We start from the raw sequence: 26,120 nt of genomic DNA, 5'->3' as shown, positions 1-26,120 counted from the left end.
GCTGGGGCACTAGGCAGGGAACTAGCAGAAGTCAACTCCTTCCAAAGGCCCACAAACATGGCGTTTTCTTTGTCTACCGCAGCTGAGATTAGATTATACATTAGTTTTTCTGATAACCCTAACTGAGTCTTTATACCTGAAAGACTTGGCATGTCCTTCTTTTCCTTTTCCTTTGGTAACCAATCAGACCTTACTTCTTCCTTCTTCACTTTCTCCAAGATTAGCTACAGTTCTCCTACATCATACACATCTTTTCCCATGAGGGAACTCAAGATGTATATGAGGGCACCATGTCAATCCCAAGGGACATCTTGTTAACTACTGATTTTTCATGACCATGGTAAACACAGCCTTGTCTCATCCTTCAAATTATTGGATATATATGGCTTGCCACATACCCAACTTGCTTAAATTGATGTATGTTTCCTCCAGCGATGGCCATGCCAGGGTCTGACCTGAGAAGTCTCCTTCCTTTGGCCAGGCCTCGCTCATGGTCATGATAATCAAGTCCATAACACTGTGATTGCCCTGAACAGTTCTAGCTTTGTGCAAACATTGTCTCAAAGCAGGATGAGTGGTTATTTGTTAATTGCTTTAGCTTCACTGTCAGCTAGGGAGATGCCATTTCTATCAGAGTCCTAGTCACACCATCCATGTGGCTAATCTTCCTCTCAGCAACTATTTAAATATTTTTGCTATGTCTAATAGTTCTACAAAGGTGTACTCTCAGACAGTTCAGGTTTATTGCAAAGACTGTCCATTATTTCCCAGCTCCATGTGTTGGGCTTTTGCTTTCTGCTGCATGAGTGGATTGCTCTAAAATGGGGAAGGTAATCTTACACCTCTTCTGTGGTAAATTCTGTCTTCACTAGATGCTTTCTGATGATTCCAGATCTTAGGCTCCCAGTCAGGTTTAGCAAGGCAGTTCTCCACTTTCAGCCAGTGCAATTTCCACCCTCACAGCTGCACAAATGGCAGCTAGAGCTTCCAACTGTGCCTCCTGTGTTTTGAACACATCCCCCAAGGTAGTCACTAACACAGACATGGGTGTCCTCATACTCGTGCTTAACACTAAATTTTTTGGTATTCAGATGACCCTGGTAATGGAATGGGGTGATGGCAGCTGGGCTGTTGAGCAGGGTGATGAGTGGCAGAATTAGCAGGGCTCTGGCTCCCATGCTGGTCCATCCTGCTGGCATGGAGCTCTTTCAAGGCTGTGGGCTGGATGTGGCAGGTGGGGCTTCCTTTCTTCCCCAGACTAACCCAGCAATTCCCTAGGAAGCCAGGCCTCTGCTGGTAATTCTGTCTTGCACCTCAACACGGCAGGAAACAGAGACCCAAAGCAGACAGTAACTTGCCTAGGTCCCAACAGGAGAGACGAACTCCTCCTCCCACCTGGAGGCCCTGTCCCAGTTACCTTCACCACACACCCCAGCAACACTACTGACCAGGGTTCCATCTTCTGGACTCTATGGGCATCTCCATTCCAGGCTCAGCCATGGAGGAAGTAAGATGCAGTGTCTCAGGAGACCTGGTTGAGCAGGTCTCTGTTTCCTCATCTGAAAAATGTACAAATAATGAGCCTGTTGTGCATGCCTTACAGGGTCCTGATGAGGTTCAAGGGAGAAAGGGAATTTGAGGGTCCTTGCATCTGGCTCTTCTTGATAAATATAATGATGAGAACAATGGTGATAGTCACATTCAACTGAGTCCTCAGGAGGCCCTGAGGTAGGCATGGTTTCCATTGCCCTTTCTTGATGAGAAAGAAGCCTCCAGGAGGCCTGGCTTCATGCCCAGGTTGCAAAGCAGTGAATGCTGGAGCTGGGAGTGTCTAGAATCAGGGCTCACTGGAGGTAGTGGGGGTATTGCATCAGCTGATCAAGGTCAGTTAACCAGGGTTTGAGATCAGTGTGGCTGGGGTGCAAAATGGTTGATGGAGGATAATCTCACTGACCTTGCCCCTGACCCTAACGGTTGGGGACCTCCAAGTTGGTCACCCTGGAGAGGAACCCAGCAAATCTGGGGCAGCAGCAGGAGAGTGTACCTGTGGTGGGGAGGGGATTCAGGGAGTCAGAGGACAGGGACTGTCCCTCCCTGCTGGAGGCCTCTAAATCAAGCAAGCAGAGGACCTTACTCCCCCAACTCTTCCCTCGTGTGACCACAGTGCCTGAAATGCCTCCATTAGAGAGACCAGAAAAAGGGCCTGGGAGACCTGGGCTCACTGTGGATTTTGGGACGGGTGGAGCAGAGGACCACATGACCTTATTACTTGTTAATATCCCACCAGAAAGAACAACAAAAACAAAAAACAAATAAACAAACAAACAAAAAAAACTGGTGGGGGTGGCTCCAAAATGGCCGAATAGGAACAGCTCCAGGCCATATCTCCCAGCATGAACGACGCAGAAGACAGGTGATTTCTGCATTTCCAACTGAGGTAGTGGGTTCATCTCACTGGGGCGTGTCAGACAGTGGGTGCAGGACAGTGGGAGGAGCCCGCCGAGAGAGAGCTGAAGCAGCGCAAGGCATCATCTCACCCAGGAAGTGCAAGGGGTAAGGGAATTCCCTTTCCTAGCCAAGGGAAACAATGACACACAGCACCTGCTCATTCCCCCCCTAATACTGCACTTTTCCAAGGGTCTTAGCAAATGGCACAACAGGAGATTATATCGTGCCTGGCTCAGAGGGTCCCACACCAACAGAGCCTCCCTCATTGCTAGTACAGCAGTCTGAGACCTAACTGCAAGGCAGCAGCAAGGCTGGGGGAGGGGTGCCTGTCATTGCTGAGGCTTGAGTAGGGAAATGAAGCAGACAGGAAGCTCAAACTGGGTGGAGCCCACCACAGCTCAAGGAGGCCTGCCTGCTTCTGTAGACTCCACCTCTGGGGACAGGGCATAGCCAAACAAAAGGCAGCAGAAACCTCTGCAGACTTAAATGTCCCTGTCTGACAGCTTTGAAGAGAGTAGTGGTTCTCCCAGCACAGAGTTTGAGATCTGAGAACGGACAGACTGCCTCCTCAAGTGGGTCCCTGACCCCCAAGTAGCCTAACTGGGAGGCACCCCACAGTAGGGGCAGATTGACACCTCACATGGCCAGGTACCCCTCTGAGATGAACCTTCCAGAGGAATGATCAGGCAGCAACATTTGCTGTTCAGCAATATTCACTCTTCTGCAGCCTCTGCTGCTGATGCCCAGTCAAGCAGGGTCTGGAGTGGACCTCCAGCAAACTCCAACAGACCTGCAGCTGAGGGTCCTGACTGTTAGAAGGAAAACCAACAAACAGAAAGGACATCCTTAACAAAACCCCATCTGTATGTCACCATCATCAAAGACCAAAGGGAGATAAAACTGCAAACATGGGGAAAAAAACAGAGCAGAAAAGCTGAAAATTCTAAAAACCAGAGTGCCTCCCTGCCTTCAAAGGAATGCAGCTCCTCACCAGCAATGGAACAAAGCTGGACAGAGAATGACTTCAGAGAATGAATGAGAAGAAGGCTTCAGACAATCAAACTTCTCTGAGCTAAAGGAGGAAGTTTGACCCCATCGCAAAGAAGCTAAAAACCTTGAAAAAAAGATTAGACGAATGGCTAACTAGAATAACCAATGTAGAGAAGTCCTTAAATTACCTGATGGAGCTGAAAACCATGGCACGAGAACTACATGACAAATGCACAAGCTTCAGTAACTGATGCAATCAACTGGAAGAAAGGGTATCAGTGACTGAAGATCAAATGAATGAAATGAAGTGAGAAGAGAAGTCTAGAGAAAAAAGAGTAAAAAGAAATGAACAAAGCCTCCAAGAAATATGGGACTATGTGAAAAGACCAAATCTACATCTTATTGGTGTACATGAAAGTGATGGGGAGAATGGAACCAAGTTGGAAAACACTTCAGGATATTATCCAGGAGAACTTCCCCAACTTAGCAAGGCAGGCCAACATTCAAATTCAGGAAATACAGAGAATGCCACAAAGGTACTCCTCGAGAAGAGCAACTCCAAGACACATAATTGTCAGATTCACCAAAGTTGAAATGAAGGAAAAAAATGTTAATGGCAGCCGGAGAGAAAGGTCAGGTTACCCACAAAGGGAAGCCCATCAGACTAACAGTGGATCTCTCTGCAGAAACTCTCCAAGCCAGAAGAGAGTGGGGACCAATATTCAACACTCTTAAAGAAAATAATTTTCAACCCAGAATTTCATATCCAGCCAAACTAAGTTTCATAAGTGAAGGAGAAATAAAATCCTTTACAGACAAGCAAATGCTGAGAGATTTTGTCAACACCAGGCCTGCCCTACAAGAGCTCCTGAAGGAAGCACTAAACATGGAAAGGAAAAACTGGCACCAGCCACTGCAAAAACATGCCAAAATGTAAGGACCATCAATGCTAGGAAAAAACTGCATTGACTAATGAGCAGAATAACCAGCTAACATCATAATGACAGGATCAAATTCTGTCATTCATAATGACATAACAACATTAACCTTAAATGTAAATGGGCTAAGTGCTCCAATTAAAAGACACAGACTGGCAAATTAGATAAAGAGTCAAGACCCACCAGTTTGCTGTTTTCAGGAGACCCATCTCACATGCAGAGACACACATAGGCTCAAAATAAAGGGATGGAAGAAGATCTACCAAGGAAATGGAAAACAAAAGAAGACAGATGTTGCAATACTCGTCTTTGATAAAACAGACTTTAAACCAACAAAGATCAAAAGAGACAAAGAAGGTCATTACATAATGGTAAAGTGATCAATTCAACATGAAGAGTTAAGTATCCTAAATATATATGTACCCAAACAGGGGCACCCAGATTGGTAAAGCAAGTTCTTAGAGACTTACAGAGAGACTTAGACTCCCACAAAATAATAATGGGAGATTTTAACACCCCACTGTCAACATTAAACAGATCAATGAGACAGAAAGTTAACAAGGATATCCAGGAATTGAACTCAGCTCTGCACCAAATGGACCTAATAGACATCTACAGAACTCTCCACCCCAAATCAATAGAATATATATTCTTCTTAGCACCACAATGCACTTATTCCAAAATTGACCACATAGTTGGAATTAAAGCACTCCTCAGCAAATGTAAGATAAGAGAAACTATAACCAACTGTCTCTCAGACCACAGTACAATCAAATTAGAACTCAGGATTAAGAAACTCAATCAAAACCGCTCAACTACACGGAAACTGAACAACCTGCTCCTGAATGACTACTAGGTACATAATGAAATGAAGGCAGAAATAAAGATGTCCTTTGAAACCAGTGAGAACAAAGACACAACATACCAGAATCTCTGGGATACATTTAAAGCAGTGTGTAGAGGGAAATTTATAGCATAAATGCCCACAAGAGAAAGCTGGAAAGATCTAAAATTGACACCCTAACATCACAGGTAAAAGAACTAGAGAAGCAAGAGCAAACACATTCGAAAGCTAGCAGGAGGCAAGAAGTAACTAAGATCAAAGCAGAACTGAAGAAGATAGAGACACAAAAAACCATCCAAAAAATCAATGAATCCAGGAACTGGTGTTTTGAAAAGATCAACAAAATTGATAGACCACTAGCAAGACTAATAAAGAAGAGAGAAGAATCAAATAGACACAATAAAAAATGATAAAGGAGAACTCACCACTGACCCCACAGAAATACAAACTACCATCAGAGAATACTATAAACACCTCTATGCAAATAAACTAGAAAACCTAGAAGAAATGGATAAATTCCTGGACACGGTGCCACTGAACTCCGGCCTGGGCAATGAATGAGACTCCATCTCAAAAAAAAAAAAAAAAAAAAAAAAAAAGAAAGAAAAAAGAGAGAAATATGAAGCACAATAGATCTCTTGAAATTCTTTCTGATAACTGGTATTTTCTTTCTTTTGACCAACTTTGGCCCAATCTCCCAACTTTGCAGCCTCTGGTAATCATTATTTCACTCTGTCTTTTTTTTTTTTTTTTTTTAATACTTTAAGTTCTAGGGTACATGTGCATAACGTGTAGGTTTGTTACATATGTATACTTGTGCCATGTTGGTGTGCTGTACCCATCAACTCATCAGCACCCATCAACTCGTCAGCACCCATCAACTCGTCATTTACATCAGGTATAACTCCCAATGCAATCCCTCCCCCCTCCCCCCTCCCCATGATAGGCCCCAGTGTGTGATGTTCCCCTTCCTGAGTCCAAGTGATCTCATTGTTCAGTTCCCACCTATGAGTGAGAACATGCGGTGTTTGGTTTTCTGTTCTTGCAAGAGTTTGCTGAGAATGATGGTTTCCAGCTGCATCCATGTCCCTACAAAGGACACGAACTCATCCTTTTTTACGGCTGCATAGTATTCCATGGTGTATATGTGCCACATTTTCTTAATCCAGTCTGTCACTGATGGACATTTGTGTTGATTCCAAGTCTTTGCTATTGTGAATAGTGCCACAATAAACATATGTATGCATGTGTCTTTATAGCAGCATGATTTGTAATCCTTTGGGTATATACCCAGTAATGGGATGGCTGGGTCATATGGTATTTCTAGTTCTAGATCCTTGAGGAATCGCCATACTGTTTTCCACAATGGTTGAACTAGTTTACAATCCCACCAACAGTGTAAAAGTGTTCCTATTTCTCCACATCCTCTCCAGCACCTGTTGTTTCCTGACTTTTTAATGATTGCCATTCTAACTGGTGTGAGATGATATCTCATTGTGGTTTTGATTTGCATTTCTCTGATGGCCAGTGATGATGAGCATTTTTTCATGTGTCCGTTGGCTGCATGAATGTCTTCTTTTGAGAAATGTCTGTTTATATCCTTTGCCCACTTTTTGATGGGGTTGTTTGTTTTTTTCCTGTAAATTTGTTTGAGTTCTTTGTAGGTTCTGGATATTAGCCCTTTGTCTGATGAGTAGATTGCAAAAATTTTCTCCCACTCTGTGGGTTGCCTGTTCACTCTGATGGTAGTTTCTTTTTCTGTGCAGAAGCTCTTTAGTTTAATTAGATCTCATTTGTCAATTTTGGCTTTTATTGCCATGGCTTTTGGTGGTTTAGACATGAAGTCCTTGCCCATGCCTATGTCCTGAATGGTATTCCCTAGGTTTTCTTCTAGGGTTTTTATGGTATTAGGTCTAACATTTAAGTCTATAATCCATCTTGAATTAATTTTCATATAAGGAGTAAGGATAGGATCCAATTTCAGCTTTCTACTTATGGCTAGCCAATTTTCCCAGCACCATTTATTAAATAGGGAATCCTTTCCCCATTTCTTGTTTTTCTCAGGTTTGTCAAAGATCAGATGGCTGTAGATGTGTGGTATTATTTCTGAGGGCTCTGTTCTGTTTCATTGGTCTATATCTCTGTTTTGGTACCAGTACCATGCTGTTTTGGTTACTGTAACCTTGTATTATAGCTTGAAGTCAGGTAGTGTGATGCCTCCAGCTTTGTACAACCAATTTTTAAAAAATATTCTTGTACATTATACCCACTCAAATACATAAAATTGCTTGATTTTTTGTTCAAAATTAAATTTTATTTCACATTTATAGAAACCACGAAAAACATTTACATTTTCCCATGTTACAGCACAACATTTCAATGGAATATTTCTTGCCATAAATAATATCTTGCTGACTTGTAGAACTGAAATAACATTTTATGTTCTTCAAGGCAAAGAAAAATGACATAGTAAATGATTGTTTAAAATGTTTTAATTCAGACATAAACATATGGCTTCATTAACATCCTATATATTCCATTACTAAATTGTTTCCATTACTGATCAGCACCCATTTATAAAGATGCATTCTTAATATTGTTTTGCTCAGCTAGAATACAGCAGAAAAATTAACACAGTTCAGAATTATCAAGCATACATTTTTGCTACATATTAATCTGTACGGTAACTACACTTTATGTATATAGGGTTCTGACTAGCCTTTATTACCCATAAGTTTGTCTTCAGATAATTTTTACCAGTAATTTGGAAATTTTGGCAATTTAAAATGATTGCTATTTTTAAGTTTGCATGAAAAACTAATATAAAAAATAATTTGACTCAAGTGAAAATTTCAAATAAGTCCGTTGACAGATGAAAATAAAGCAAAAAATTACAAATAGATTCCTCATCTTCTACAGTAGTTGGTTTCAAACATGTAGAAAGTAAACTCTATGCTATGAGGAGATGAAATCATCTTAGAAGTTAGTTTTTGAGATCAGTCTTAAAGATATTTCAGAACATACCAGAATATGATCTAATTTTTCTTTCAGTTGTTTACAGAAAAATAAAACCATAGAATTACTCCTGTTACTTGGGATGAAAATCCTAATAGCTAGATGTAAATTTGGATAAGGCAGAGTAATTTGTAATAAGTAATGCATGAACTTTTAATGTCTGATTTCCCTATAAAGCATAAATAGATTTTAAATACCTTATATCTGCCACCCAGAATGTCAAATTATAGCATGTGTGGACAGTAGCTGTCTATGGCAGAGAGGCAATATTTGGTCTGCTATGAAGGGCAATAAAGAAAGAACAAATGTTTTTTTCTTGAGAGAAAAGAATATTAAATGGAAATAATATCAGGGAAAAGAAAAGCCTGGTCCCAAAATAAAAGGGCATTAATTGAGGAGAACAAATTTACTCCTTCTTGAGAATGAACAGCATTATCCCTATTATTAGGAACGATGTAATACCACCTCATTCTTATTATGTATTACAATCATTATGTATATATGAACACTTATATAAAAATACAGACACTGCATGGTGACCAAGCAGTTTTGGAATTAATCCGTAGACTAAGTCACAGCATACATAAATTGTTTACATCTTAACTGCTTATTTACACCTGAACAAGAAAAATTGTTGTTACCACTTGTAAAAACATTCATAAAAACAAAGCCATGCAGCATCATTTCTAACACCTATGAGGACTTTTTTTTCTACATCCGCACATTCTGCAATCAAAATTTTATATAAAGTAACACAGTTAGTTTTAAAGTAGACAATCAAGAAACATGCTTCAGAAGCTTTCTAGGACACTGGAATTGTGAAAGAAATGAGTGGGACAAAGACCCAAAAAGCAGCATTTCTGGAGATTGTGGTTTTTCATCCACTGCTCTACAAAGGAAGCTCAATAAACAGTGTGAAATGATTCTTGATGCATGGAACCATGTGTTCCAGCTATGAGACAATGTATTGGCTCCTGGTCCAGAATATACACCACATCTTGCATAATATAAACCTAGCCTCTTAGAATATGGTCTCACAGTTCACAAAATAACTGATTCTTTTAAGACTATGCTCTGGGTGATGTGGGCCATCACAAGACCAATAAGTCTTATAGACTGGAGCCTACTGCAGTACTTCTTTTTCTGGAAAATGAGCTCTGTCATCAGTGGCAATCATATGTAAGGTATCAGGACAGAGAATAAGAACTCAGCAAATGCAGTAATTTGATGCTAGGGAAAGCATAGTTCAAATTATGAATTTGAAATGAGAAAAATCAGTATTGAAATATGTGTTAATTCCAGTAAGAAAAATTCTCTACCACTTCCAGGACAAAAGAGAAAGAATATTACTAGAATCTCACCAGGAATCTAACTGGTCTAGTCAAAGTAGCTCACTTTTCCAGGGTTTAAGCATTGGTCATTTTTGGCAATCTTGGTGCTCATTTGGGTCAGTAGCCAGTATTGGTAAAGGAAAGTCCATGTTCTTGAACTCGTGAAAAACCTCCTTACTCTGAACATGGCCACAATGTCTCCCATGAACCTATTAAGCAAACACTGAAGAAACTGTGAAAAAAAGTCTAATATTTACACCTCAGTTCTTTATTGGTTCTACTATGGGTAGCCCCTCATACTCATAAAGAGCATGCATATGGGAAACAAACATTCTCATGTTCTACTCATTCCAGCTGGTCAGTCATACACCTCATTGCAGATTCATTGCTGAATCTCCTGTTTATATCAAGGTCTTTCCAGTTCCAAACTTACGGCCATCAGTAATAAATTCATGCAGGTGCATACCTTTAGATGATGTAAATAAAAACAGATATTCTTTCCAAATTTCTGCCATTTGGAAGACTTTCTCTTCTCCAGTTTTTTGTGGGTTTTTTTTGTTTGTTTGTTTATTGTTTGGGCCAAATAGTTACCAGCCTACATTATACTGGTAATAACATCTGTATATAGGTACTCTTTTTCCTCCATTGGTTAGCTGTTCATAAGAAACACCAATGGGACTGCCTTAGCTGTGGGTTGAGAGGGGAGTCTCAATGCATGGTAGTAGGTGCCATGGAGGTCTGAGTCACCTCCACATGTAATCCTTTCATGCCTACCACATCTGCTTCAGCTTGATAGACTATAGACCAGTGTATCTTGCTTATACACAGCACCTGTGCATACCATGCTATTTCCCAGTAGATTTTATAACAGTTCATAAGAAATATCTCAGATCTTGTTACTTGGAATCCCATGATCAGTTGTTCAATCTCTACAAGAGTGCAGTGGCAAGCCAGGAGCTATTTTCAGTAGATAATTGACAGAAACATATGTTTTTTCACATCCGTGGAATTCTGCACTGAAGATATCCCTTGAGCTTACTGGAGACTCCATACAGCACAGTGGCCTGCTGCAGATGCTCAAGCACCATCCTGCAGAGCTGCCTTCCCTCCAGCTGCACCTCTGCAGAGATGTCTTTTGCTCTGAGTTTCAGTCAAGATGGGCAGCTTTCTCAGTTACTCTGTGCATGTGTTGAAGCAGCATTCTCAAATATGGCATAGTTTGTCTCCAAAATGTAAAGGGGTTAACAAGAGTTGTGCCTCTTTTGCAGAGATACATGTTTCTAGGTGCAAAACATTTTCTTACACATTGAAGAGGCTGTCTTGACAATCTGAAGACCACTGAGACCCTAGAGATTTTACATGGTGCATTAATCTCTGCAGTGGCCAAGCAAGCTAATTCAGTAGAGATATCATAGAAATTCACATCTTTGGTTCAATGTCAGAGCAGCAGAAGTCAGGTGTTCTTTACTCTGTCTCAAATGCTCTCATCTGAAATATAGAAATGGTTAATTACCTCATTTATCTTAGGTCTCTGCTCAAATTTTCTGAGCCTGAGATTTTCATAGAGAAAATTAAACACCACCATTACTCTCCAAGACCCTAACCCTGCTTTTCTTACATAATCATGTGTGTGTATATATAGACATGTTGACATATATCTCTCTATATGTGAATGACACATTGTTATTATTATTTATCTATATTCTTCTGCCCCCCAAAATAAAAGCTCTTTTTAGATTAGAACCTAGTTCATTTTTATTTTGTCCTATTTACTCTCACATCCTCAGTTCCTAGAATAATGCATGATAGACAGTAGGAGCCCAATAAACAAAAATTCACTTTAAATAAAATCATCTGCATTTGTCTTTTCTTACATTTCTATAAGGAAATACCTGAGGTTGGAAAATTTATTTAAAAATAGATTTAGTTGGCTCGCAGTTTCACAGGCTGTACAGGAAGCATAGTGTTGATCATCTCTTGGGCTTCTGAGGAGGCCTCAGGAAAGTTATAATCATGACAGAAGGTGAAGGGGAAGAAGGCATGTTTCGTATGGCCAGAGCAGGTGGAAGAGAGATGGAGGAGGGAGATGCCACACACTTTCACACAAGTAGATCTTGAGAGAAGTCTAACATGAGAACAACACCAAAGGGAGAATTTCACCCTTATGATTCACTTACCTCCCACCAGGTCCCACCTCCACCATTGAGGATTACAATTTGACAAGAGATTTTGTCAGGGACACATATCCAAACTATGTAATTATCAAATATAAAGGGTAGAATGCATTCATTTTTAGATATCCAAGATCTCAAAAAATCTACCTAACATGCACACTCTCTGTGGACATCAGGATGCTAACTCTCTGTGGAGTCAGCAAGAAAAATGACAGCAGAAAAAAAGGAGGTCCCAGAGTCGGGGCATCCATTCACAGCTTCACACTGTCTAGAAAGAAAGCAAATCTGAGGAGGAGGAAGGCAGGCTGCAGGAGAGACATCTGCAGGGGAGAAAAATGTAACCCACAGATAATTTAAAGTTTTGTCAATAAATGAAAAACTATTTCAGGACAAATATAAGTTAAGTGGTAGTATTTCAGCAGAACTCAATAAGCATAAACAAAATCAAACTAGTATAGATTAAAATAATTGTTTAATTCAAGAAATAAATTTGTATCCAAAAGGTAATAAAATCATAGTATACTGCTTGGGTCTGTCATTAATAATATTTAATTAATTACCTTACAGCATTCACTGAGTACAAGTTTAGGTAAAAATTACGCTGTTAATACTTTGAATTGCTAGAGGAGTGGGAAAGGGAAGTTGACAGAAAAGTGGTTTTCAAGTATATGTCAGTAACAAAGGGCAATTTCTAGAGTTTATATGGTTTAATTTAAAACAGAGAAAAAAGGAATTAGGGGAACAGACCTAGACTTTACAACAAATAACCTCTGAATATTTATTACCTTGATTAAAATAATAATTTTCAAAATAGTATAATCTTAAGAATTAGCAAATTCAGGGCCTTCAAATTAGCTGATGCTGTGAAACTAGATGTTCTAGAACCAAATGTAACAAAATATCTGAGGAAAATAAAATTCTCAGTAAAACTGCTTTCACATGAAAGCCAGCAAGAAAATATATCTATACACGGTTTTCACCATGAACTGAAATAACTAATGAGGGGAACAAAGAAAACCTAGTTCATATATCGACTAGTTCATGTAGCTATTAAGTGGAGATTAGGGATCAATTTCACCATATTGTTTAAAATAAATTTGTAATTTATTTATCCTGAATATAATGCCTTAGCATAATGCCATAATTTTCTACATAATACATTTAGGCCTATTTTCTATGAATATTATTCTGGGCATCTCTTATTATAAATTCTATGAATGTAGTAGAAGACAAGAAAAATGTTTATTCACTGAGTTTTACAGAACTTCAGGTATCTTTACCTAGAGTTTTAAACCAAGTATTTTTAAATGAAAATCTAATCTTTAAGAAATCTGTTTAAGGCCAGGCACAGTGGCTTATGCCTCTAATCCCAGCACTTTGGGAGGCCGAAGCAGGTGGATCACCTGAGGTCAGGAGTTCAAGTCCTGCCTGACCAACATGGTGAAACAACGTCTCTACTAAAAATACAAAAATTAGCAAGGTGCGGTAGTGTATGCCTGTAATCCCAGTTACTCCAGAGGCTGAGGCAGGAGACACTTGAACCCAGGAGGTAGAGGTTGCAGTGAGCAGAGATTGTGCCACTGCTCTCCAGCCTGCACAACAAGAGCAAAACTCTGTCTCCAACAACAACAACAACAACAACAACAACAAAAACTACTTAAAATGAAAATGTTCAGTAGATTCTGATGAAAACATAATCCTGGAATATATTACAAGGGACATTATGCAGGTTCTGTAAATATCTTTAATGCTGAATTAAATTCTCAAAGCCTAAATTTTTTATTTTCCTGATTGCAATTCCTAAGTTTCCTAAAGCTATAAGGATTTAGTCATACACACAAACACACAGAAAATATTGATCTAATCAAGTAAGATATGTGGCCTCAGGCAGGTATAACTCAAATTATTTCTTAGAAGTTTTCTAATTCTTTTTCAAACAAATTAGAGAATAAAGTAGAAGGCATCCCGATTGGGTGGGAGGGGCAGAAAAATAAGTTAAATTATCCCTTGGAGAATAAGAAATTAACATTCCAAAAGTTAGTAGCACTTCTTTTTTTTTTTTTTTTTTTTTTTTTTTTTTTTTGAGCTGGAGTCTCCCTTTGTGGCCCAGGCTGGAGTGCAGTGGCCGGATCTCAGCTCACTGCAAGCTCCGCCTCCCGGGTTTATGCCATTCTTCTGCCTCAGCCTCCCAAGCAGCTGGGATTACAGGCACCCGCCACCTCGCCCGGCTAGTTTTTTTTTTTTTTTTTTTTTTTTTTTTTTTTTTTGTATTTTTTAGTAGAGACGGGGTTTTACCGTGTTAGCCAGGATGGTCTTGATCTCCTGACCTCGTGATCCACCCGTCTCGGCCTCCCAAAGTGCTGGGATTACAGGCTTGAGCCACCATGCCCTGTCAGTTAGTAGTACTTCTATACGATAATTAAGTATCTCAAAATAAAATTAAAAACTAACCTATTTACAATAACGGTAGTAACTATGCTTTAAAATAAATTTTACTAAAACATTGAAACACCTATATATTAGAATCTAAAGAAAATTAAAGTAAGGAATTAATAAACAAATAAAAAATATTACTCATTCATGAATTGGCCTTATTAATATTCTTAAGTATCTGTATTACACAAAATGATCTAAAGAGATGATAAAGTCTCTATCAAAATACCAGTAACATACCTAATAGAAAGTTTAAAAAATATGTCTAAAATTTGTATGGCATTACAAGAGACCCTGAATAGCCAAAGCAATCAAGCAAAAAAGGCTGAAGATATCATTCTACCTGATTTTGAAATATACTACAAAACTATAGCAACCAAAACATTGTGGTACTTGAATAAAAACAGACATATAGGCCAATGGAGCAGAAAAGAGAGAAGAGAAATATATTCATGTATTTACAGATGATTTTAGATATAGGTGACAATTTTTTAGAGAAAGGTCAGTATCTTCAATAAACGGTGTTGAGGAAACTTATAGCCACATGTACAGCAATAAAATGAGACCCTCATCTCACATCATATATAAAAATCAACTCAAAATAAATTGGATACTTAAATGTAAGTTCTGAAACTCTAAAACTACTACAAAAAATATACACTGAAAGTCCCATAACATTGGTTGTGGCAGTGACTTTTTAAACTTAACCTCAAAATCACAGGGAACAAAAGGTAAAACAGATGAGTCAGATTACTTAAAATTAACAAGTCATGGCACAGAATCTGATACAATCAACAAGATGAGACAATTAAAAAATGGGAGACAATTTTTACAAATCATACATGTGACAAGGGTTTACTATGAAAATATGTATGAAAGTCAAATGACTATACAACAAAAAACAAATCATTACTAAAAAAGAGCAAAAGGCTTAAATATTTTCCAAAAAAAGACATACATATGGCCAAGAGATATATTTTAAAATGCTCAATGTCAATTATTATAAGGAAAAGACAATCCACAAAAATTATGAGGTATCAATCCACTCCTGTGAGGAGAATGACTCTTACTAAAAGAAAAAGAAGTGTTGGTAAAGATGTGAGACAAAGAAAATGCTTGCACATTGTTGGTTTGAATGTAAATCAGGACAGTCATTATTTAAAAAAAAAAACAGATTTCTCAAAATATTTAGAATTAAACTACCATGTAATACAGCAATTGCACTATTGGATATATATCCAAAACAAAAGGAATCAGAATGAAGAAGCATTTGCACTTCTATGTTGTTTGCAACTCTCTTCACAATAGCCAAAATATAGAATAAACAGTTTAATGTCTAATGAGTAAATAAAGACAATGTGGTATATATACACAACTGAATACTATTTCTCTTTAAAAAAGAAATTTATATTAATTTCAATCACATAGATTAATCTGGAGGATATTATATTAGTTGAAATAAGCCAGGCACAGAAAGATTAATATCTCATAATTTCACTTGCACGTAGATTCTAAAAAACTTAATCTCACTGAAGTAGAGAGTAAAATGGTGATTGCCAGATACCAAGGTATTTAGAAGAAAGGGGGAATCAGAAACATGTCTGCTAAAAAATACATAACTACAGGTGGATAGAAGGAATAAGTTTGAGAGATTTATTGCATAGCATAGTAACTATAGTTCATAATACTGTATTAAATTTTTAAAAAATACTAAGACAGTTTCATGTGGTCTCAAAACAAATATGTAACTGTGTGTGGTAAAGAACTGATTACCTAGAACTAAGCATTTGACAATGTATATATACTTCAAAACATCATGTTTTATAAAATAAATACATATTTTATCTGTCAAGTTTAAAAATAGATTTTTAAAACATTATAGGATACCAGTATTTCAAATACTGTCTTTGACATAAACTGGCTAAATGGTATCAAAAATATATAGTTTTTGTGCTATATAGGAAATTAATTTGTCAAACATAACCATAGAAATGCTGATGTTTAACAGCATTTTCTAGACCCAGGACAGGAAATGGGAGGAGTCAATGTACTTCAGCTTTTACTTTAAGCTTCTGGCACCTGGAGTTTCTGGTGCTGATGGTAATGTCATGAAAGACACTAAAAGGGCAGGTGTTGCTTATGGTCCCATTGACTGGCCACTCTGTGAACACAGTAAACAAGTTTGCATACAAAATAACAGAAAATGTTTTAATCCAAAAGCTGCCATGATCTTCAAACTTTTTCCAGAGAAAGTGTCCAAAGAGTTGGCCACAGTTAGGTGACTCAGGATAAAAACTGTAGACTGAACTTCACCCACTAAAAATTTAAATAGAATAAGAGTGAGAAATTTCTCCAAATTGTAATATCAATATGGAAAAGAAATATTGTTTTAAATTTCAAATCCAGAGATTATTTTGCAACATGTAACATTCACACTTAAAAGTAGAGCATTCTGCATGGAAACATAAGTTGTGCTCTAAGCGTATCATAGAAAATTAAATTTAGAAATTTTCACTTACCATGTCAACTCTCTTAAAAATCTAATTTTAAATATGCATTTTCTAATAATTTTACCTTTGTCACACTTTGTGTAAGAATCTAATAACATTTTATTTTTACAAACAAAGAAAAACAATGCTAACTGATGTAATCTTACCTTTGGACAGTGTATGCTTATCTTAATTAACTGATCTGAAAGTTACACTGACCGGCAAATTCTCCAGGTAAAACCAATTTTTCAGTGCATTAAAAAATACCAACTGTCTCATCAGAACCCACAAAGTACCATGTAAAGTAATGTGGCATGAAGGCAACAGTGAGAAAACAACAGCCCTAACTCAGAAAAAAATTTTTTACAAAAGGGCTGTGATGCATATATAGTTGGAATACAAATAATAAGAAAAATGAAATTAAAGATAGAATTTCTCTTTAAATTCATCAAGAGTCAGCTTTGTAGCCTGGAACAAAATGTCTACTAAACATAAAGAATCAGTGTTGGCCAGGCACTGTGGCTCATGCATGTAATCCCAGCACTTTGGGAGGCTGAGGTGTGTGGATCACTTCAGATCAGGAGTTTGAGATCAAGTGGCCAACATGGTAAACCCCACATCTACTGAAAAATACAAAAATTAGCCAGGCATTGTGGCACACACCTGTAGTCTCAGCTACTCAGGAGGCTGAGGCATAAGAATCACGGAACCTGGGAGGAGGAGGCTGCAGTGAGGCCTGAACTGCCTCAGTGAGTTCGTGCCACTGAACTCCAGTCTGGGTGACAGAGCAAGACTTTGGTGTCAAAAAAAGAAAAAATCAATGTTATTTCTTCACCACTGATATATCTATATCTGACTTGAAGTTACAAATTAACTCCAGCAGGAATATTTATGGCTTATCATGGAGAATCTATTACACAGCAAGCATTGTCATGTTTGTTTGATACTTTATATATAATGTCCTCTTAACTTAATGTAACCTCCCTACTATTCACCTGAACAAATTAGCTCAATCGGAAAATAAATTTACTTATGTTAATTACAAAAAGTGAAAGACACAATAACTAAAAATCAGTAGGCTTATATACAGTTCTCCAATTGAAAGAACAAAATGGAATGTTCTAACTAAATGAAATGTAACTTAATACACTAACTGTGAAATTACATCTAACAGTTATTATGTGTGCACTACTACATTTTATGAAAATCATTCATGTAATTTCTGACCAGCTCACATGATGAATACTCCATACACTATAAAACAACAAAACAAAAAGACAAGAAAGAAGGAAATTGTGGGTCTAGCATGAGTACCAGAGAAGTAAAAGAGAATTTACATGGGGAGATGTTGAACCATAAACCATAAAATTTACAGTAATGAATACAATACAAAGCAGAGTATAGATTTGCTTTCAGCATTCTTGAGGTTTTTAGTTTTCTAGTGAATTAGTCTCCTTAAAAGGTTTGTTTCTTCCAATACTGCTTTTTGTTTTCTGAAAATAGATACAAACTTATACTGACACAAACACATTTACTTACTCCACAATTTCCTTATGCCAAAGGTTTATCTTTAAACTAATATATGTGTATGTTTAACTCTATGTAAATCAAAACTAAGTCTATATGTGTTTGCAGGCAGAGAGGCAACATGTTCAAATAAAAATATATAATAAATTAAACAAAATTTATTTGGGGCTGGGCACCATGGCTTATGCCCAAAATCCTGGTAACTTGGGAGGTCTGGGTGGGTGAATCATTTGAGGTCAGGAGCTCTAGACCAGTCTGGCGAACATGGCAAATCCCCATCTCTATTAAAAATGTAAAAATTAGCTGGCAGTGGAGGCAGGCACCTGTATTCCCAGCTACTTGGGAGGCTGAGGCAGGAGAATCACTTGAACTGGGGAGGCAGAGATGGCAGTGAGCTGAGATCACATCACTGCACTCCAGCCTGGGCAACAGAGCAAGACTCTGCCTCAGAAAAATAATTATTTAGGACTCAGAAATGTCTGGATTTTATCCATGTATGTAATTTTTGTTATAATCATTAAAATGACCCTGTAGGAAATAAAAGTTTACTTGTACATTTTAAATTAACTGAAAGTGTATAATTAGATTGTTTTTAATACAGAGGATAAATGCTAGAGGTAATGAATACCTCACTTACCTTGATGTGATTATTACATATTACAAGCCTGTATAAAAATGTGCCATAGCTGGCATGAATGTTTATACATACTATATGCCACAAAAATTAAGAAAAACAAATTTAAAGACAAAAAATAATAATTTAACCTACAGGAACAATATTCCTAAGCTTATTTGCACTTTAAAGACACTGGCAAAAGAGATTACTGGAGATGTAAGTTCATTATATTACAAATATATTAGCCCATTCTCATGCTGTTGATAAAGACATACATGACACTGGGCAATTTACAAGAGAAAAGTTTAATTGGACTTAAAGTTCCATGTGGCTGGGGATGCCTCACAATCATGGTGGAATGTAAGGAGGAGCAAGTCACATGTTACATGGATGGTGGCAGGCAAAGAGAGAAAACTTGTGCAGGGAAACTCCTCTTTTTGAAATCATCCGATCTTGCTAGACTTATTCGCTATTATGAGAACAGCATGGGAAAGACTTGCCCCATTATTCAATTATCTCCCATGGCTCCTTCCCAAAACACGTGGGAATTAAAGATGAGATTTGGGTGGGGACACAGCCAAACCATATCATTCCATTCTGGCCCCTCCCAAATCATATGTCCTCACATTTCAAAAAAAATCATGTTTTCCTAACTGTTCCCCAAAGTCTTAACTCACTCCAGCATTAACTCAAAAGTCCACAATCCAAAGTCTCATTTGAGACAAGGCAAGTCCCTTCCACCTACGAGCCTGTAAAATCAAAGGCAGTTTACTTCCTGCATACAATGGGGTTGCAGGCATTAGGTAAATACAACCATTCAAATGGGAGAAATTTGCCAAAACAAAAGAGCTACAGGCCTCATGCAATTCTGAAATCCAGCACAGCCATCAAATATTAAGGTTCCAAAATGATCTCCTTTGACTCCATATCTCATATCCTTGCTGAGGCGGGAAATTAAAGAAAAACAAAACTAAAGAGAAAGAGAAATAAGTTTTCCTGTGTTAGGCTGACTTGTCCCAGAGGCAGCAACAGGCACAGCCCAGACTTAGAAAAAGTCTTGATAATATTATCTAATGTGCTCCAGAGACTCTCCCAGCACACCCTCAACATAAGGAGAAGAAAAACACATCTTTCTTTGTTTTATGGAATGAGTTTATAGATTCCTGTTCTCTGTAACTAGTGACTTCAAGTATTCTCTTTGATCTAAGTACAATGAAGGTCATGAGAAGTTTGAGTAGGCCTGAACTATAGCTGCCTGGGCACCATAGTGAAGGTAATAAGATAAGCCCGTGCCCAGGCAAACCTAGATAATGGATATCTGGGTTGCTTGGCAATGGTCATGTGCAATCCTGTCTTTGTCCTGCCTCTGTATCCCTGCTTCACACCAATTCGAGCATCCTTCAAGCTAGCCCACCCCCTTTTGTGAAGTGTGTATAAAAGTCAGGTGCTATCTTTGTTCCAGATCCAGTCTTTTGGATGTTGAGTCAGCTGGGCCTGAGTGCACTCAATAAAGATTCTCCTGTTTCAACCTGAGGTCTCTCTTGTCCTCCTGAATCCCACAATAAGGCCATACTGATGCAAAAAGTGGGTTCTCATGGTCTTGGACAGCTCTGCCCCTGTGTCTTTGCAGGGTACAGCCTCCCTCCTTGCTACTTTCATTGACTGCTATTGAATGTCTGTGACTTTTCCAGGCACACAACGCAAGCTGTCAGTGGATCTACCATTCCGGGGTCTGGAGGACATTGGCCCTCTTCTTACAGCTCCACTAGGCAGTACCATGGTAGGGATTCAATGGGGGGGCTCTGACCCATTTCCCTTAAGCATTGCTGTAGCAGAGGTTCTGCATGAGAGCCCTGCTCCTGCAGCAAACTTTGCCTGGACATCCAGGCATTTCCATACATCTTCTGAAATCAAGGTGGAGGTTCCCAAATCCCAATGCCTGACTTCTGTATATTGGCAGGCTCAACAAGAGGTGGAACCTGCCAAAGCTTGAGGCTTGCAGCCTCTGAAGCCATGACTTGAGCTCTATGTTGGCCCCTTTCAGCCATGATTGGAGTTGCTGGGAGGCAGGGCACGAAGCCCCTAGGCTCCAAACAGCATGAGAACCCTGGACCCGGCCCAAGAAGCCACTTTTTCCTCTTTTGCCTCCAGGCCTGTGATAGGAGATGTGGGGAGAAGAAAGAGAGATCAAAATGGGGTTTTTTATGTCTTCCTTTTCTACATAGACACAGTAACAATCTGATCTCTCTTTCTTTCCCCCAACAGGAGAGGCTGCCATGAAGCTCTGACCTGGAGACATTTTCCCCATTGTCTTGAAGATTAACATTTGGCTGTTACTTATGCAAATTTATGCAGCCAGCTTGAATTTCTCCTCAGAAAATGGAATCTTCTCTTCTAGCACATTGTCAAACTGTGAAATTTTCACACTTTCATGCTTTGCTTCCCTTATAAAACTGAATGCCTTTAACAGCACCCAAGTCACCTCTGGAATGCTTTGCTGCTCTAGATCACAGTTCCACAAATCTCTATGGCAGGGGTAAAATGCTGCCAGTCTCTTTACCAAAACATAGCAAGAGTCACCTTTGCTCCAGTCCCCAGCAAGTTTCTCATTGACATCTGAGACTACCTCAGCCTGGACCTTATTGTTCATATCACAATCAGCATTTTTGTGAAAGCCATTCAACAAGTCTCTAGGATGTTCCAAACTTTCCCACATTTTCCTGTCTTCTTTGGAGCCCTCCAAACTGTTCCAACCTCTGTTATGCAGTTTCAAAGTCACTTCTACATTTTGGGGCATCTTTTCAGCAGTGCCCCACTCTACTAGTAAAAACTTACTGTACCAGTCCATTTACACACTGCTGATAAAGATATACCCAAGACTGGACAATGAACAAAAGGAAGAAGTTTAATTGGACTTATGGTTCCATGTGGCTGGGGAAGCCTCACAATCATGGTGGACAGAAAGGAGAAACCAGTCACATCTTACATGGATGGCAGCAGGAAAAGAGAGAACTTGTGCAGGGGAACTCTTATTTTTAAAACTATTGGATCTTGTGAGACTTATTTCACTATCACAAGAACAACGTGGGAAAGACTTGCACCATGATTCAATAACCTCCCACTGAGTTCCTCCCACAACATGTGGGAATTCAAGATGAAATTTGGGTGGGGAAACAGCCAAACCATATCACCAAATAATATATCATTACCATCTTTTATCTACATTTTTTAGTGAGCTGGGATAGGTTAAAGTTAGTGGCATAATAATGCTTCTTTGAATGAACAATAGTCTTAACATATTAAAAAATGTTGAATTAAAAAATTAAGTTCACATGTAATCTAAAAATTTGAAACTGTACTGCATTCTATTGCATAAAATTACCATTAGGGCTGGGCACAGTGGCTCATGCCTGTAATCTCAGCACTTTGGGAGGCCAAAGCAGGTGGATCACCTGAGGTTAGGAGTTCAAGACCAGCCTGGCCAACATGGCGAAACCCTGTCTCTACTAAAAATAGAAAAATTAGCTGGGCATGATGGCAGGTGCCTGTAATCCCAGCTACTCAGGAGGCTGAGATAGGAGAATCACTTGAACCTAGGAGGCAGAGGTTGCAGTGAGCTGAGACTGCACCACTGAATTCCAGCCTGGGTGACAGAGCAACACTCTATATCAAAAACACATACAAAAAAACCCCAAACAATTAGTAAAATGATATACCAATAATTAATTACCTTTAATTTAAACTACAATTAAAAATGTTTTTCTCACGATAATGCAGAAGAATATTATCCTGAACACCTACCTCATGCTTCACTCAATATTATAAGTTAACCACAGAGACCTCTCTATTCGGATTTCCATGATGCATCTTACATTTTAATGTCTTTCCTCTTTCATAGAAAGGGTCATAAAAAATGCCCACTTAATAAGAAATAATTTTTCATATCTCTGATGCAGTAACAGTGTATCATATGCTTTCACATGTGTAATTTGAGAGCGGAATACCCTTATTTGCTTTTCAAAAAATCTATAGTTTTCTCAAGAAAGTGTGCTTTGAATGTAGTAACTCTCCAAAAAATCTTCTACTCCTTTTAAAGTTATATGCAAATAATTTATTTAACAACTTTAGTTTTACATAAATTTCTGTACTCAAAACTCTGATTTTGAGTAGTGTCTGAAGTTTCAATGGCTTAGGTATTACTGCTGTGTATTCTCTGACATTTACATTGACTTAATTTTGGATTAAATATGTTTTCAAATTTATTGCATTTGCAAAAATATATTTTAGTACGAATGCTCCTGTGTTTTGTAAACTTTAGTTTTTGAAAACAATGCTTTCCCAAATTCATTACATTTGTAGGTTTTTTAAACCCCAATATAAACTCCATCTTGTTGAACAAAATTTGAGCAACTGGCTTTAGAGTTTTCCTGTAGCACAAAATGTGTAGAATAAGATCTATGAAACAAATAAAGATACTACAACCCTCTTTATATTTGTAATGTTTGTCTCCAGAATACTCTTCTTCACTTTAAAGGGTTACATTTCCTGAAAGATCTTTGGACAAAAATTGCATTTATAGTGCTTTTATTAAGTACAAACTCTCTGAGGTTGAGAACACTGTGAGCAGATAATAATGGCTTTCCCACATTCTTTATATTGATATAATTTTCCCCAAGTATAAATGCTTTACTGTGCAGTAAGGTGTAAGCATTTGTAAAAAGTTTTCTCACATTCTTCACACTTGTAGGAGTTTTCTCCAGTATGAATTATCTTACATACAATCAAGTGTGACAAACATTTAAAGGCTTTTTCATATTCTTCACATTTCTAGGGTTCCTCATTGTTATTATTTCTTTTATGTTTAGAAAAGTTTGAGGTGTTGTCAAAAGCATTGTACCAATTCCCAGGTTTGTAGAGTTTCTCTGTGGTATGAATGATCTTATGTCTGTTAAGAATTGAGGACTTGTTAAAGGCTTTGCCACATTCTTCACATTGTAAGGTTTCTCTCCAGTATGAATTATCTTATGTTTAGTAAGGGTTGAGGACCATTTAAATCCTTGGCCACATTTGCACATTTGTAGGGGTTTTTTTCAGTGTAAATTACCTTATGTTCAGTAGAGATTGAGAATACCTGAAAGACTTTGCCACATTTTTCTCATTTGTAGGGTTTCTCTCTGGTATGAATTTTCTTATGTCTAGTAAGGTGTGAGGAACAGTTAAAAGGTTTGTCACATTTTTCACACTTGCAGGGTTTCTCTCCAGAATTCTCTTATGTTTAGTAAGAACTGATGACCACATAAAGCTTTTGCCACCTTCATTACATTTGTAGGGTTTCTCTCCAGTATGAATTCTTCTATGTTCAGTAAAAGTTGAGAATAAACTAAAGTCTTTGCCACATTCTTCACATTTGTAGGGTTTCTCTCCAGTATGAATTATCTTATGTCTAGTTAGGTGTGGGGAATGATTAAAAGCTTTGCCACATTCTTCACATTTATATGGTTTCTCTCCAGTATTAATTCTTTTATGTCTAGTTAGGGTTGAGGACCAGTAAAATGCTTTGCCACATTCATGACATTTATAGGGTTTCTTCCCAGTATGAGTTATATTATGTCTAGTGTAAGTTGAGAACCAGTTAAAGGTATTTCCACATTCATCACATTTGTGGGGTTTCTCCCCATTATGAATTCTCTTATGTTTAGTAAGATCTGAGAGCTGGTAAAATGTTTTGTCACATTCTTCGCATTTGAAGGGTTTCTCTCCAGTGTGAATTCTCTTATGTTTAGTAAGATTTGAGGACTGGTTAAAGGCTTTGCCACATTCTTCACATTTGCACGGTCTCTGCCCAGTATGAATTCTCTCATGCTTAGTAAGGCTTGAGGACCAGTTAAAGCCTTTGCCACAAACTTTACATTTGTAGAACTTCTTTCTAGTGTGAGTTTTCCTATGCTGATTTACTTGTGAAAGCATTCAAAATGATTTGCCACATTCTTTGCATTTGAAAGGTTTCTTTCTAGTATGTCTTATGTCTATTTGAATTTGAAAATTTGTGAAAGACTTTTACATATCTATTACATTGAAATATGTTACTCTGGGTAGTTGTTAAATATTGGTTAAATTCATTATAATGTCCTTTGTGTACCTTACACTCATCCACACTTTTACAGCCTTTCCTTAATTGTAAATTCTCATGTCCACATTTTTCATATCTTCTCAGTATTTTTTTTTTTTTTTTTTTGGAAAGAATCCTTCATGTCTTCCTCTGGCCAAAGAAGTTGAGGAAAATGAGAACACATAACTGAAGGAAATAAGAAAAACCAAATTACTCCACTTACTAGACTCAAATATATGTTACAAATCTAACCTATAAGATTATAGAAACCATAAAAGCAAGATGGCACAGTAAAATATCACAGACTCAAGTTTCTTCAGAGACATATAAATGTAACAAAAACATCCAGACCAAAATACTTTTGTGGAAAATATAATGAGTTAAGTGTGTACTGTGCTCCAGGTGAGAATAATTTAAAGAGCCACAAAAAAAAGAAAAAAAAATCCATTACATTTAAACAACACAGCTCTTCCGGCACCCCAGTATAACATAGTGCCTTTGGAAATAAATTGCCAGTTTCTTTTTTTTGAGATGGAGTCCCGCTCCATCATTCAGGCTGAAATGCAGTGGCATGACCTTGGCTCACTGCAACTTTCACCTTTCAGGTTCAAGTGATTTTCTTGCCTCAGCCTCCTGAGTGGCTGGGATTACAGGCACCCACCACCACATTCAGCTAATTTTTGTATTTTTAGTAGAGATGGGGTTTCACCATGTTGGCCAGGCTGGTCTCAAATTTCTGACTTCATGTGATCCACCTACCTCAGCCTCCCAAAGTGGTGGGATTAAAGGTATGAGCCACTGCTCCCTGTCTCCTGGTTTCTTTTTCAGAAGAGAAGAAAAACAGTGTCACATACATCTTTCTTTCTGGCTTCTAGGGGCCTTTTCAGACACTGGTTTCTGTCTTCCATGATATAAAATGCTGAAAGAAATAGTGGTATAATTTGCAATGACAGTTTGAGTCTGCTGAGACCAAAGGTAAATGTTACAGCAGCAGAGAGACTCCAGTACCACAGATAGGAAGCAGGTGTAGCAAGTGACTACTGACTATTAAGAAGGAACATGAATAACTCCTTTATGAAAAAACAAAAAAATTTGACAAGACACATCTTAAGGACATGTTTGAGAGACTCCCAGGACCTCTAGCCAAGATAATTGGTTTCAGACTATGCCAGGACAAAGCTACATTATAAAGATTGGGAAACAGAG

The 26,120-nt window shown here is 38.1% G+C and overlaps 1 protein-coding gene across 1 annotated transcript in view; it reads right to left on the bottom strand.

Moving 5' to 3' along the window:
* Positions 1-26,120, bottom strand: part of LOC104669575 (zinc finger protein 100-like) — a 60,793-nt gene that overhangs the window by 8,066 nt on the left and 26,607 nt on the right. Inside the window, 3 exon segments of the mRNA XM_030915309.1 lie at positions 23,937-24,335; positions 24,823-25,037; positions 25,039-25,103. Coding sequence (XP_030771169.1) covers positions 23,937-24,335; positions 24,823-25,037; positions 25,039-25,103 — 679 coding nt within the window.

This window comes from Rhinopithecus roxellana, chromosome 13 (assembly GCF_007565055.1).
Source record: "Rhinopithecus roxellana isolate Shanxi Qingling chromosome 13, ASM756505v1, whole genome shotgun sequence".
Classification (NCBI taxonomy): domain Eukaryota; kingdom Metazoa; phylum Chordata; class Mammalia; order Primates; family Cercopithecidae; genus Rhinopithecus; species Rhinopithecus roxellana.
The sequence above is the reverse complement of the archived record's forward strand: the minus strand, read 5'-3'. Positions and strand labels throughout refer to the sequence as shown.